Source organism: Strix uralensis, chromosome 11 (assembly GCF_047716275.1).
Source record: "Strix uralensis isolate ZFMK-TIS-50842 chromosome 11, bStrUra1, whole genome shotgun sequence".
Lineage (NCBI taxonomy): Eukaryota > Metazoa > Chordata > Aves > Strigiformes > Strigidae > Strix > Strix uralensis.
In genome coordinates, this window is record NC_133982.1 from 24,959,731 (window position 1) to 24,975,962 (window position 16,232).

At 38.2% G+C, this 16,232-nt stretch overlaps 1 protein-coding gene across 5 annotated transcripts in view; it reads right to left on the reverse strand.

Annotated features, from left to right (window-relative positions):
* Positions 1–4,023: 4,023 nt before the first annotated feature.
* NEDD4 (NEDD4 E3 ubiquitin protein ligase) overlaps positions 4,024–16,232 on the reverse strand; it is a 62,627-nt gene continuing 50,418 nt past the window's right edge. For all 5 annotated transcript variants that reach the window (XM_074880102.1, XM_074880100.1, XM_074880103.1 and 2 more), the window contains 11 exons: positions 15,144–15,373; positions 14,422–14,543; positions 14,252–14,322; positions 12,061–12,156; positions 10,957–11,030; positions 10,750–10,810; positions 10,123–10,182; positions 9,919–10,026; positions 9,222–9,318; positions 5,942–6,014; positions 4,024–5,863 (listed from right to left, as the gene is read on the reverse strand). In XM_074880102.1, coding sequence (XP_074736203.1) covers positions 5,761–5,863; positions 5,942–6,014; positions 9,222–9,318; positions 9,919–10,026; positions 10,123–10,182; positions 10,750–10,810; positions 10,957–11,030; positions 12,061–12,156; positions 14,252–14,322; positions 14,422–14,543; positions 15,144–15,373 — 1,095 coding nt within the window. In that variant the 3' untranslated portion in view covers positions 4,024–5,760. The remainder of the gene's footprint in view (positions 5,864–5,941; positions 6,015–9,221; positions 9,319–9,918; positions 10,027–10,122; positions 10,183–10,749; positions 10,811–10,956; positions 11,031–12,060; positions 12,157–14,251; positions 14,323–14,421; positions 14,544–15,143; positions 15,374–16,232) is intronic.

Consider the following 16,232-nt stretch of genomic DNA (forward strand, 5'->3'; position numbering starts at 1 on the left):
AAACATTTTTCTACAGTCACGTGGATGTAAACCAAGAATTACATGGAAGTTGTCCCTCATTATCCCCTTTGCAAGCTGTTTGTATTCTGATTAGTCTGCTAATGATATATGTTCCACATAGAAAAAGCAATTAAGTCTCCACTTCAAAGAAAAATGATTTAGTGTTCAGAGTACCAAAGCTTGTGCTTGCATCTCCTACTGATTTTGTGATGCAGCAGAGCAATACAGCAGCTGTTAAATGCTTAATTCCCATTTATAACAGTGGAAGATGGTAGGTGTTGGGTGCCTTTTAAACATGTCGATAAGGTGCTTCTATGGCACCAGAGGTATGGATTCTTGGTGGTGGTGGTGGTCTAACTGTAGATAAACAAGTGAGCTTCTCAGTTCACATAAGAACTGCACATTGATTCCTTTACAGAAATCATTCATTAGAAAGGGGAGATACTAAAATAAAGAGACTGCCCTAAAAAAGCAGAATCTCATACAAAGAAAATCATTTGATAAGATCCTATGTGAAGAACCGAAGCACTACAAACTAATTAATGAGAAACAGAAAGGAAAACACAAGTGAACAGACAACATGAAGAATGACAGACAGAAGAGCCTGGTCTCCTAACAACTGACATTCTTTTTGACCATGCAAGAAATGAGTAAAATAAAAAGAGTATTTAAAACTACACTTACTCAGTTTTATTTACTTCATATGTGTTTTAGCATGTTATCATCCCACTCTAGGGAACTGATAAAAGTATCGTGTATTTGCTAAGCAACACTGAAGTCGCACTGAAAAAAGTACACAAGAAAAAAAGCAAATCTGTGCTGATCCAGGACACATTTCACATTGAAACCCACAGATGCCTCTGGCATACTGTCAATGAGACACATGCAGATTTTTGTAAAGACACTGTCAATTAGTGAAATAGCACCAAACTGTGCTATGGATTTACAGAACAAATCAAATGCCAAGGTAGTAGGTAGCTTGCAAAGTAAATTTACGTATGAAACAACAAGGTTAGAGAAGGAAAAATAGGGTAGAGAAGGAAAATGAGTAGCCTATAGTCATCTATTTTGCATAAATTGATGCATAAATACTCAACCCTGTCTCTAGTAAAAGATAGTTTAATATGCTACAGATGTGACTTATTAATAGTAATTAAAAATAATTTTAAGTCATGTGTCCTTTGAGCAGCATTAAGTGAAGCCTCAGTGCCCTTAAAATAAATTATTTTAGCTTCCTACTAAGCCACAGCTCTGCCTCATGATATGACAAGAATGCTGAAGAATCACCTGTACCACCTTGAGAAGTGAAAGATTTGGTGCAAATAACATCCAGCCTAAAAATCTGTCAGTTGAGATAAATGAATTGTGAAGAAAAACCCCCACATCCCCCACTGCCCCAAACCTCCAAGTTATTGTTGAATGCTTCTTGTTTATACCTAACATCTCATTTCTGTAACACCAGACAGCAAAGCATTTCCACATACACGATAACCTTTGGAGTAAATGAGAAATTTTGAAGACAGACAATTTCAGTCCAAACCCCTTTCAGTCAATACAAATCAAATTATTGACAGGGATTGAAAAATCTAAGAAAACCTCACCCACAGCAGTCTAAGTAGACCTTTGCATTATAAATAGCTTATAGTGTAAGCCTTCATTGAGGTTAATGTATATAAATTACCTTTTTTAGGCTAAATAAATTCACTTCTTTGTCAGCACTGTATTTACTTATTAAGAAACAGAAACACCATTCACTATCATGGTAATAATACACAAATAAACGTCACCACCCTTATTAAAGATGAAACAGAAGTGGTTTAACTTCACCAGAAAAGTTAAGCCGCTGAAAAATGTCCAAATTTCCATTTCGTGTCCGTGGGTGGCGGGGATCGAACCCGGGTCCCGTGGCCCGGCGCAGCAGCGCCACCTGGCGGCCCGCCCCAGCAGCGCCGCTGAAACGCGGCCTCGAGCCGCCGAGATGGCGGCGGCCGGGAAGAGGCATGAGGGCCACGGTATCACGCTAAAAGACAGATGATTAAATCCAGGGCAGATTCTCAGGTGTATGTTTGAGGTTGAATCAGTATTTACCTGCCGAAGGCACAATCAGTGGCAGGGAAACGTTTTGCTTACAGCTCTCAGGCTTGGAGCAGCCCAAAAAACAACCAAACACACCCGTGAATTTTCAGTGCAATGTTTTTAAAGCTGAGAAAAGTGAAACTATTCCCATTGCAGCCATCTTCTCCTTCATGTGATGGTCCCCTCCCTGCTCTAGAAGTAGCATCTTGCTCAAGTCTCCCCTTAAAAGACAGTTTCTTCATAGATCTATACTTTTAAACTAGATATGCACAAAATCTCTTACAAGTGTCAACCCTATATACTTTTTTTTCAGCAGATTGGTACCTTTAGCTCTTACCTAACTGGGAAATTTTCTGCCTTACCCTTCATCTGGGACTGCTGAGTGGTAAGCATAATGAAATCACAGCATAACAGAGATGGTAATTAACACACAAGGAAGCAGCTGTTACACTCTCATCTGTAATGCCACAGTACCTGGTCTGCAGCTGGCACACAGACACATACTAGGAACAGTGTTTCTGGTGAAAAAAAAGAGGTAAGCATTCAGAGCAGCATCTTTGGAGTTGCCCCCCCACCATCTAAGTGTATATGTTTCAGGGAATATGGAGGTGTGATAGGCAGACAATAGAAGTACAAAGGGATATGCAGCAGATCCAGGAGAGCACCTCCCTGGGTGGCCAAGCCAGCACCCTTGTTAAGCTGTTTGTGACCCACAGATGTCAGGGAGCTTAGTCCCCTGCAAGAGCCAGGGTTTGCACTTTTGGAATTCCTTGGGATGCTTCAAAGACCACTCCGCCTGCTTCCTCATGACAAACAGGTGGTCTAGGACAAGTCTTCACCAGGATGTCTCCTCTGACCCACACCCACAAAGCTCTGTACCAGCCTGTCACCCCTCCCACATATCTCCCCACATCCGAGTGACTCCAGCCATACGAGCTGTGTCTCTTGCTCCTCCTGGTCTTTCCCTGGCTGCCTGTCAGTGCGTTCAGGCACACGAGGGTGGCATCCTTCACAAGGGTTGCCTCACTCCCACCACCCTGCCCCAGACTTGGCACCACTGACCTCTCTTCTCTTACTTAACCACAAGCTGTTATCACCATTCCCCAAGAAACCTAGTTTAAAGCTCACAGAAGGGACTCTCTGCACTCTATCACCTACCACTTCTCGGTGTCAACACTTGGTTCTGGCTGGTCTGGCTCTGAACCCTTCCCTTAATGCAACTTGTTCCTTTCTTTGTCTATTACAGCACCATAGCAATTTTGTAGATTCATACCCAAGGTTGGAGAAGCCTTTCTTCTGATGCTGGAAGTCAGAAGCTCCTGCAAGTAAGGCCAGACCTGTTCCAGCTCCAGGGAGAGGCACCAGATACTCCCTGCAGCCTGAGATGCAGCAGCATCCTCCTCCAGGAGCTTCCACCCACGTGCCAGGGCTGCTTCCCCCAGCTTGCACTGGGAACCAAGCCCTGTGGTGCATCCCCATCGCTGCCGGGCAGTCTGTGCTGCTTGGAGCAGAGTTTGGGGGCCCCTTTCACACCCCTGCCACACTCACCACTGAAGTCTGTCGGCTGCATGCCTGCTGACCAGCTGAGAAGGATGTTCCTACAGGAGGAACGATGAGCCTGACCCTCCCTCGGCAGCAGTCAGCTGGCATTTCTGTGGGGCGTCCACCTTTGCCTGTCTACCACGTAGCATTTCTAGGCTGGCCATACAGTGAAGGTTCACCGGGACCTAGAGCTTCTATAAAAACACGGTATTAATTTTTCAAAGACTGCATGTCTTGGAAACAGAACACTAGCAAACAGTGCTGCTGCACCTCAACACCCACACAAAAGTAGCAGCGTATTGTGGTAGAACTGCTGCCCTGGTCTACCTAGGAGTGCTAAAAAAATCACAGAATTCTTACTATTTCAAGACTAGCGATTTGCACTTCAAAAAAGTGAGTCACAACTTATTAGAATAAACTTTTATTTACTGCTCTCAGGATCCTTATTTTATACTTTAAAGTATGCAACAAAACCTGCTACATTCAAATCTATACAGATTTACTGATATATCATTCATGTTTTACAAAACTGCATATAGAATTTGGGAAATTTTTATAAGTTACCTTTATTTACATGTAATATTCTCAGCCCTAAACAACCTAGTCAAAGAATAAAACAAAGTGGGATTTTAAACATCCCTTAAGACCCATTACATTTGTTACATAATTTACATCTTTATAGAGAGATGTGCTACACTTACTTCTTGCATATTTATAAAGACTGTGACTAAACAGAAATTTGCTGGCCAAAGCTAGGTACTGTAATTTCCTCAGATCGTATTGGTAATAAAATGTTAAAATTAGAGCAAGCCAGATATATAAATCATTTTTTTTCTTTTAGAACCAACTTTGCTAGTCATTTTAACCAGTACTTGCTCAAAAAAAGTGTTAATACAAAAAATACCCACATTTACATAAGAAATCAAATTAATATTTATATGACAAGTTGATCTACAATAAATTGCACATTGTTGGTTATGACTTTGGTTATACTGTATTAACAAATTTGGTTTCTAGACTAACAGTGGAGAAAAAATATAAAAATGCACCTATAGAAACTAGCATAACCTGTAAACATATTACAGAACCAAATTCTGCACCTGGTTACATGTGCATAACCTCCGCGCAGTTCGGAGAAGTTAGCACATATCATATCAGACTGCTGAACTTGGCCCAGAAAACCCTGTAAACATGTTTTTTATTGTTATGTAGTGCAATACTGCAAGAATGGATAATAAAGGCCTCTAACTACCAGTAACTAATACTGAGTGATATCCATACAAATTTCACTTTAAGATTAATTTGTTGCAAAAGGCTGAATTGAAAATATTATCCATTGAACTACAAATTTATCAGAAAAAGTGATGAACACTCAATAAACCGACGACAGTATACAAATTCAGAGAAAAAAATGATATAATTTCTCATTATAATTCAGAATTACGTTGCTTGTCTGTTTTATATAAAAATCCTGGTTTTGTTACACTGTTTTAATAAAAGCAAGTTAGAAACAAAAATCTAACAAGTAAAATGTGTCAGCAAGTCAATGTTCTGCAAACTGATGGCTGATAATGCAAACAAATGCTTTCCAATGTTTTACCTAATATGCTGAATTATAAGGTGCTTTGGGCAGATCTGTAGCAAACAGCCTGAAGCAGCACAGATTATGATATTGCATTACATAAAGTTTGTTGGTTTTGTTGTTTGGTTGTTGTTTTTTTTTCTTTTTAAAAAAAAAACATATTAGCAATTTCAGTTGTTCCTCTTAAAGCAGCAATTCAAATTTACACCCTCTGCAAAGATTTCTTCACAGTTTTACTTCAGTAGTTTACTGCAAAACAGTCTGTCAAATACTGTAGAAGAGGCAACTGCTTAAAAACATTTTAGTTTTTGACTTACTTGGCACTGGCCCATCCAATGTGTATATTGTAGTTATTAACAAAGTACACAAAACTGTGGAAATGGCAAAATACATTTCAAAAGTTAGTGAATTTTTAATCCTTACTTATTTTACAAGTGATACTATGAAGATTCAATAGCCATGTGACTAAATACAATGGTAGTCCCTGGAAAATTCAAACTTGTTTGTAAACCCTTAAAATGAAATTGCAGCACTGGACCGATATAATTTATGTCTCTGTCTTAATCAACCCCATCAAAACCCTGAGTATTTTCAATCGCTAGAAGAAGCTTATCCCATAAATCTTCAAACGAGTCATATGGAGGCAAATCCAAGCGATTAAAGCTGAAAAACAGAGGAAGAACTCTTAAATATTTTATCACTCTTACTAAAGGTTGGAATTTACCTAAATTAAATACTCACCAGGTATGAGCTCTTGGCAGTTTTTCAGGGGTACCCCACTGTTCAACTGTAAACAACTGTGGTCCATTTGAACCTGCAGAAAAGAACACATCAATTTTCACCCCATTATGAGATTCTTTTATAATCAGAAATTTAAATTATGAAATATTTTCATTTTTTGTAATCCAATTCTGACATTAGTAGGATTCATATCTATATGAATCAGATACAGTCTATACTCAGTAATAGTCAAGAATCCCAATTCACTTGAATTTAATTATTTCTTGCTGTATCTTAATTTCAAGAGACTTTTACACCTTGAACTCAAAAGTCTAAGACCTAAATGCATAGTTGGCATTGAAAATTTTATGGAGAAGAGTTTTATACTGTATAAATTCTGCATGTAAAAATTTAGACATTTATCACATGTGCCAAGTTATATAAGCTGGCAGAAAGTGTTTAGTGTCCACCTTCACCTACACAACAGAGTAGAGTAACTGAGAACTTTTTAAAACATGGTGACCATATGTGTATTCTAGGGATGTACATATACACCTGAGAGCACTTTACGGGCTAGCAAGTGCAGCTGCAGCTACGCCTGTGCCTTCAGCAACTGTCTCGCAGCATATCATATCTGAAAGCTTCTTGGACCTCTCAACTCTCACCAAGGGGATGAAAAGGGCATTTTGTAACCATTTCCTTAAGCTGTTGAAAGCATTTGTGTACATCTGGAGAAGACAGTTTAGTTTAAAAAAACAAAACAAAACACCACACACTATCTTGTCAGAGAACAGAATGTGACATCTGATGGTGGGTGTCCTCTGACTATTCTACAAGGACACCATCAATACAGTTAGAGAATTGTATTTCAAGGCAGGTGGCTACCCAAGTACGAGTAGCCTTCTGCTTCTGAAATGGAAGATGTGAAACATGTTTCAGATTAAAGATGAGCAGCAGTAATGAGAACAGGCTTACACCTCAGCTGTATTTGTAGGTAAGTGCCATACAGAGTACCTTCAAAACTACGAAATGAATTTGGCTTTATAATGCAGGCAGTCACCTTCCCTTTTTTCCATGACTGCTCCAAAATGTTGGGGCTCTTTTTGACTACCCAAGTTAAAATTGTCAATTCAAAAAGATTTCATCTGTGGGTTTAACGGAGACATGAAAAAAATGTATACATATTCTTAATAAAATGAAATTATAACACATAATAATGCACATTGTAGAAGCAGATTTGGAAGATGTTAGTCAACTTACATACAGAAAAAAACTCAAGACAATTCATCCCAAACATGAAAATAAAACAAGAGGAGAAAACCCTTTCACAACTACTAACATATACAAAAAGGTAAGAAACACCAATCAATGCACAGAAACCATACTTCATACAAGTCTAGTGAATGAACTAGACAGATGAGAGCAAACACTGAGCACTTCATCCTAAAATATTATCAGTGAGACAGGTATGTCAGTAGTTGTGGGAACATTTCCAGCTCCTCTTCTTTACTTTCTTCTTTGGGTTACGTGTTTCTTCAACACAAAAGGCTAGTTAGAAAAGGTAACTAGTAAGAACGCCAGGAATAAGGATGAAGCAGAGAACTAGCTGTGCCTGACAGTGCATTCTACCATGTGACAAGATAAAACTCCCTTTTAATAGCTAGGTAAGAATAAGTCTGCATTTTAGCTATCCAACTAATTAACTAGAGGTTGACAAAGCAGCGTGGGAGAAAGACAAGAAATATAAGCAAGCCACATCTGTTCTCAGACTTGGGTGGATCTGCTCCCGGACATCAGCACTCCGTTTACGATCAGAAATGCCCCTCTGGGCCAGAAGAGGGAGATCTCCCGCTAGAAAGCCAGCTCAAGGGCTGCAGCCCGAAGGTGGGAAGGGAACAACCACAGGGGCAGCCCAGCAGCAGACCGCCACGTACCAACACGAAGCACTGAAGAACCACCTACAGTTCTTCAAATACAAGCAGGTGCTGGAAAAGTGATTGTGATCATTACTGGAGTTTAGTGAGGATGGCATGCTGGCCACAGTAAAGCAGAAATAACTGTAAGAGAAAGAAACAAAGCACCATGCAAGACAACTGCTAATTGAATTTTTCATTAACGAGTGAATAGAACTACAGAAACTGGGACTTGGCCAGAAGACTGCCCAAGGATATCCTAATCCCTAGGCAGAAGGGAGCCATGAGCTTCAACAGTTTCTTTCCTTATATCATTCTTTAGTTCTATCTCTGGTAGTGTTTTCAGACAAATAAAACAAAATCCAGAGGCAGCAGAATTCTGATTGGCTTCCACTGCGATGAGCATGGGCTGTAACTCCAGCAGTACAAGGTTCAGGTGCAACAGCAGACACATGGCTCAAGTCCACTGCAGGCACTGTTCTCCCCATTGGAACTCACAACTCAGTTTATTCTTTCCGTTCCATCAATGAGTATTTACAATTAAAATGAAGAGGGAGAAATGGGGACACATGGTGGGTGGTATTTGTTCGTGACTCTTGTGTTTTATAAACAAACTACTGTCTTGTTTACAAAGGAGGAAATGTTTATTCAAATATGCAAGTTAGGCTATTCAGTCATTTGCATAGGATCCCAAGCACTTTTAGGCTTAATAAAGTAGTCTAGCAGAAAACATAATAGCTGATGGCAGCTGAAAACAGACTTCCCATAAGCAAAACATCCCCACCCCTTGTGGGCTGTTCTATCCGCTTGCCTGCGGTCTTTCCACAGTGGGTTTTCTGGCTTTGGTATTATTGCAGTCTGCTCCCCACTGCCATCTGCTTGTTTCATCTCTGCGTTGTACGTTCACTACTCCTGGCATTATGTTTAACTAGTGTCATTTTAGCCGTCCTCTTTAAAGCATATGTATGTGTAGAACTGTGGCTTGTGAGCAGATAAAAGCAGTTGGGGAACTTAGGAGAATCTGAAGTTAACTGCTGATGCCAGCACGTCTTTGTAATCAGATCTTACATTACTGAGAATTTTCTTCAAGCTCAATCATGTGTTAAACAGGGATTTTTGCAGCTCTTTAGAACTTCAAGAATCCATATTCAATACGTCCTACACATTAAAAAACTTCCATATACACAATTAAAATGAAGTATTTACAGATCATGAGAAACGTGTGATCTAAGTGACTCTTCTTTAACTTTGCTTCTTATAATTGCCAGTATATATTAATTTTTAAAGCAAAATTTGAGTAATGTGCCTATGCTTGAAGTCAAATATCATGACAATGTTGGTATCATATTCTCTGTTACTTAATTGTGAACATAATTATAAGTACTCACCATACAGCTCAGCAAACCCATTCATAGGTACACGTGATGTGCCAGTAACAAATTGAAGTAATCTTATTCTCTTTTCAGAGTCCATCATTAAGACTGCCTATGTATGATAATTACAATTAAAGATTTATTTTTAAATTCAGGTTTTGTGCTAACAGACTTATACAACATTGTTTCTATTTCTAAATCATTATCCCTTATATATATGCATTTTTTTCAGTGACACACATAATTACTACTTCTGCCTATTGCTGAAAGCTATGAAATCAACAATTTTTTAATGGCACTGTAAAATCAGTACAGTTACTGGCTTAGCAGGCTGTTAAAAATACTTCCCTTGAAGATCTGGCCCCTACTTTCTTTGAAGTTTCCTGATGTTATGAACTAGCAGCCAAATTCCTGTAATTTATTAAACAGAGGAGTTTAACACCTCTTTACTGTAACCATGCCAGAAAAGCCTACACAAATATTTTTAACCCCAGTCAGACATGGATTTTTTAAAAAAAACAAGTATCAGTAGTGTATTTACCTTCTTACCATGCACCTCATCTTTAGTTTTCTTACTGTCTTTCTCAGGAGTTTTAACAGTCAAATATTTACCTACCTATTGATGAATCACATGATAAACTAGCATAGCTGAAAGGCAGCAACTTTTGAACAGGTTTTAAGTAAAAAAAATAATATTAGAACTTCATGATACCTTCCAGAACCACTGTATTACTTGATGGTTTATGTTGTAGCCATTTTTGTATTTTGTATGTAGTTTCCAATCAGCCACATCCACATCTCCCAGTCCACACATTAATAACTACACAGATTAAAAAAAAAAAAACAACACACCAAAGTTTAAGTCAGTAACATTAAGTTTCAATATAATTTGTTTTCTTTTCCCTGACACACTTACCTCTAGCTCATTTTCATCAAAAATTTTAATGAGATCCTGTGGTATTAGTTCAAAAAAGCCCTAAAAAGAAGAGTGAAGTTTTTAAAAATCAAGTCAACATTACTTAAGCATTTTTGTTCAGTGAGAATGATATTTGGATGCTTTACTAAACAAAGCCAAAACAATATATCAAATACAGATGTTTGGACACCAGTAGTCCCCAGTTTGGTTGTAGTATTTTTAATTCAGTCTTATCTCACATCTTTATTGTGCAAATCTGAATGCTAGATACATAAGTCTGAATATATGTAATATCATTTATACAAGTAAGGATAAACCAGCTAGTTTAGTTTAATTCTATTAGTTTGATTTAATTTTCATTTATGCAGAGTTCATTAAATAGTTTGCACTACAGCTAAAGCTGTCAGCCAGGATTGAGAAATTAGCAAATTTTTCTATATGAATTAAACAACTCAGTAAAAATACACCAAAAATATTTTTAAAGTCTGAAATAATTCAAAGCTGACACTACTGCCTTTTTTATACCTGTAACATAATCTGTGGGTCTTCAGGATGTCAAAAAAAGACTGTCTTAAGATTAGATGCAACAAATTATTAGAAGAATTTATTTTGTAACTAAAACTGTACCTCTTTAAAGGCTGCCATTTGTTTCTGTACTCTGCTCACAAATCTCCACTGAATTACAAGACTGTAAAAAACCAAAACAAAAACATGTAAAATAAAAGCAATTTATACACAAACAACAACTTTGTTTTGTTAAGACAACTAACACAGAGCCCCTATTATTAGGGGGCAATCCAGTGAGATACATTGCCCCCAGTGAGCCCTACTTACTGAATGTAGTCTCTCTTGTTCTTGTTGGTGACAACTATTTCTGATCCACCACTCTTCAGTTCATGCTGATGGGTCTAAACGCAATACACAGAATAGGTCTTAAATGAGGTAAGTATGTAACAGAATTCATATGTTATTTTTAGGTAATTTAGTTAATTCTTGAAGACTGCAGATTTTGAGAACTATGAGAAATAGAACCAGTTTCACAGGTCAGCTGAATAAATAGAATTTGATTGATCACTTTAAAAAAACCATATTATTCAGGGTTACCACACTGCAATGGGGCAACCTCCATTTTTTCTGACCTGTTACAAAAGATCACCTAAGTTTGCATACAAGTTCACAGCAATGTGGACTTCACTAACTGTACATTCAATGACCCATCCTTTTTTTCAAATCTCAAGGAAAAACACGTACAGAACCATTTTATACTACTAGAACGTCAGCAGACCAATATTTGATTTTCAGTTCATTAGGGATGTACATTTTCACGCTCCTACTTTGGATCACTTCAGTTACACAAGACCACAAAGGCCATTATCCCACTTAGATGTAGTTGGCATCTGTAATTTAGAATTTTCATTCAAGACCTGTGATATTTCTACAGGACTTATCTTGATAGCTTTCTACACAACAACAAACTTGTTTATTCCATAGTTTTCTAGTACATCTTAGGGAAAAAACCCTATCATTGCCTCCCAGTGAAATTTATGATTCCAACCATTTCCAGAAGAGCTCACCCTTTCCAGTCAATCACATAAAACCAATTTCTACTCCAGATTAAGTAATAGGACTATGGATATCTTAGTCTCAGTTGCATTCACAGCAACAGCTACATTTCAATACAAGTATTATTTAAGAAAAAAGCACGAGCTCTTATTTAAAGGTCTGCTTATTTCCAAGCCCTTTATCACATCACAGCCAGGCTAACAGAGCACTGCATGAGCATGTGCCAGCTAAAAGAAGCATCTGAGTGAACAAACACATGACTGTGAATGAAGAGTTTTTCTTATTACCACACAGATTAAAAAAGATCACATAATTTGACAGTTCAAATGTTTTCTTTCATGTTTTGTCTATTCTACTTTACATAAACATACTAACCTGACCAAAAAGTTCTTCATCAACTATAAATCTGAGGTCCAGTTCTGTTGGATCATTTTCAAGAATCCATCTCAAAGAATTGTAATATTCACTATCCTAAGAGAGAGAATTACAAGATAGTAAATTTTAAACTACAAGAGGATCCATTACAGCCCAGTGAATGCTGCTACCTAGGTTAATCCTGTATTGGATACAGAGACTCTGCAATTGTACAAAGCTACAAAGACCTTTAAAGATGTTTGGAACCTGAAGAGTCAGACATCTCTGGACTAAAAATCTCTCACGTAGCAAAAAGGTGATAAGATGTCACAGCGTTATCTGAAGTAATGTATTTTGGACTCTTCTCTCTCATCCTGTATTTATCTTCCCTTTATTGTTAGGCATTACTACAAAGAGCCTTAGGAAATGAAAATTAAGATAAAGCCAATGGCATCCTGGGCTGCATCAAAAGAAGTGTGGCCAGCAGGTTCAGGGAGGGGATTCTCCCCCTCTACTCCCCTCTCTTGAGCCCCCCCCTGCAGTGCTGTGTCCAGCTCTGGGGCCCTCAACATCAGAAGGGCATGGACCTGCTTGAGCGGGGCCAGAGGAAGCCACGAAGATGCTCGGGGGGCTGGAGCACCCCCCTGCGAGGACAGGCTGAGAGAGTTGGGGTTGTTCAGCCTGGAGAAGAGAAGGCTCCGGGGAGACCTTCTAGTGGCCTCCCAGTACTTAAAGGGGCTACAGGAAAGATGGGGAGGGACTCTTGATCAGGGAGTGTAGGGATAGGAGGAAGAGTAATGGTTTTAAACTGAGATGGTGGATTTAGATTAGATCTAAGGGAGAAATTTTTCCCCATGAGGGTGGTGAGGCCCTGGCACAGGTTGCCCAGAGAAGCTGTGGCTGCCCCCTCCCTGGCAGGGTTCAAGGCCAGGTTGGACGGGGCTTTGGGCAACCTGGGCTAGTGGAAGGTGTCCCTGCCCGGGGCAGGGGGGCTGGAACTAGATGATCTTTAAGATCCCTTCCAACCCAAAACATTCTGTGATTCTATAGTACTGAAAAAAAAAATACAAAAATCAGGACACATCTATAAGTCTATTACCCAGGAACAGGTAGGAACTATATTCTATATTCTTACAGAACAGCAAAACCATTAATAGATGAAAGAAATTTAATAAAAATCACTCTGCCCATGACTATGCTAGATAAGAACCATTATCAGGGAAACAAACAAGAAAATTGTAAGGACCATGTTTTGCTCTAAGAATGTTACATTGTGACACGCAATATTTTCAGTCTCTGAAAGGGTAAGAATATTTCTCTTTAATAATCAAAAGACACAAAATAATTTTGAAAAGAGGTTGAGACAGGGATCCCAAAGATTTTTGTATATAATTTTAAGAACCTTAGTGTCTATTTTAAGAAAACATCATAGAAAGTTCAGAGTCAAGTTTTCAATACAGCTTAACTGACTTAGAACAGAGTCTAGGAATCTGCTTTTCACTGAGTTTAAATTCCTATACAATTTACAGTAGCTAGCATGGGGCTATGTTTTGGATTTGTGCTGGAAACAGTGTTGATAACCCAGGGATGTGTGAGTTCCTGCTGAGCAGGGCTTACACAGCGTCAAGGCCTTTGCTGCTGCTCACACCTCCCCACCAGCGAGGAGGCTGGGGGTGCACGAGGAGCTGGGAGGGGACACAGCCGGGACAGCTGCCCCCAGCTGACCCCAGGGATGTTCCAGACCATATGGCGTCATGCTCAGCATAGAGAGCTGGGGGAAGAAGGAGGAAGGGGGGGATGTTGGGAGTGACGGCGTTTGTCTGCCCAAGTCACCGTTACGTGTGATGGAGCCCTGCTGTCCTGGAGGTGGCTGGACACCTGCCTGCCCATGGGAAGTGCCCAATGAATTCCTTGGTTTGCTCTGCTTGTGTGCGTGGCTTTTGCTTTACCTCTTAAACTGTCTTTATCTCAACCCATGAGTTTTCTCACTTTTACTCTTCTGATTCTCTCCCCCATCCCACTGTAGGGAAAATAAACAAGCTGCTGTATGGTGCCTGGTTGCTGGCTAACTACAACACAGACTTATAAAAGATGTAGCCAAAATTTCTTTGAATCATGCACTTTCAAACCTTCACAATGTCATTAAAGATATATAAAAGAAATTTAATATGAACATGAAATCCTAACATACATGATAAAGCAAATGACATACCACAGACTCCATATCATGAAGCGTTATTGGTTTCTGGAGCATCATCTTGTAAAAAGGACGAATAAAAAAGGCTTTAAAGAAGAACAAATAAATTGACCAGTATGTAACTTAAAATTCAAAATATGCACAATATTAATCTCAATATCATGTTACATAAAATAAATACTAACCATCCAAAAGTTTGCCATGGTAAACAGCCATTCCAGCTACACGACCTATAAACTTGAAATAAGAGAGATGATCTTCATTGCAAAGTCCAGAGTTTGGATTGATCTGCAGTGTATAGTTATCTCTGAAGTTGAGGGAGAGAGCAGGGAAGAGAAAGAAAAACAAAATGTACTATTGGAATAGTCCCACATTTGAAGATCTGAAAGACACTGGTTAAATCAGGTATTACTTTTCATTAAGTTGAAAAAATAATCATATTTGGATTAATAAATCACTAGTCTAATATTAAACAATACTCAACAGAAGATTCTATTAGCATAACAGAATTAACAGTTTTGAAACACCACGAACTACCTTTGTAAGTTAGAGATACACCAATGAGAAGGGATTAACTCCTACTAATTTTAAAGTAGTCAGAATAACATCCTCCTCCTTATCTGTTAAATACTGCCTCTTCTCTAAGTAGTAGATGGTTGCAAGCATATGCCTGTCTATGCAAAGATGACATGGCTTATGATAGACTGCTGAAAAAAAAAGATACAGGTACTTTCTCCACATTATTGTTTTGTCAAACAAAGGACTAGTTGCAGAATATTGCAGTTATTAACAACTAGACCCTCCTATACAGTTTGGGGGGGAAGTAATTCCATTCTTAAAGCAGGTACAAGAAATACAGTTGCTTTCCCTAACTAGTCTTCATGTCTTCTAGACCTGTGTTACTTACGTAGCTGAATATTCAAACAATCCATAATAAGGATTAAACATTTCTTTAGAGAGAAGGAAGAACCATTCCCTGGCCACTCCTCCATAGTCTAAACCTTTTTCACCATCAAATTCAATCCAAAGTCTTGCTTTAAGGAAATCTGCTCTCTTTACAGCTATAATCCTTCTATAAGAATCTTCAAGGATCGTTGTGCGATGAATTTTCATTTCAAATCTATTTGGAATATCACTCTGAAAAAAAAAAAAGCATTAAAACAGAATAACAGAACAAAACCCAGCATCTTTTCGTCTTGCAGAGCATGCAAATTCTGTAAACAGACAAAGAATGGCACACAAATCCTTTTCTTAAATAATTTGGAAACTTAACACAATATGATTGACAAGAGGCTCTACTTACAATTCAACTAGCATAGAGAGTTTCAGATAGTAAATTTTATTTCATATCAAGAAAATAGGTTTAAAATAAGTTCTTACTAGTAACAGCATATGCTCAGTTGTTCTGCATGCAGAAAGGCATGGATTCTTTTTTAACACTGAAAATTCATCATATTATATGCTTGATTAAGAAAAAAAACCTTAAGAGTTTATAAATAAAATTATTTTGGAACAATTTTACCTGACTTATTTCACCTTCTAGTTCAATATTCTAACTATAAGGCTAGATGTCCTGTTCTCTAACTTAAGACATACATGACAAACAAATATTCCTACAATATTAAAATAAGATTCAGTCCACTTCAAATTTTAAGGTACAGGAACAAGTCAAAGTTTATATTTAATATCATATAGGAAAATATGTAAATAAAAACATCCAAGAAGCTCGTATTTGCTGCTGAGCTTTGAGAGTAAGCCCCTAATAAACCAGCAATAAAACTTTGCTGAATCATTAAATCACTATATGAGAACAGAGTATTTTATTGATTTCACTTGTTTTCAGCCAGTTTATTTCAGCAATTACTTTGGGCAAAATTGAGAAATTTGGTGAAAGTGAGATCAGGAAATTTCAACCATGACTAGATTAGGATGATGCAATGAAACTCAATACATTTCAAATAACTAGTCACATACTGAGTAGAAATAATGAGTTTTC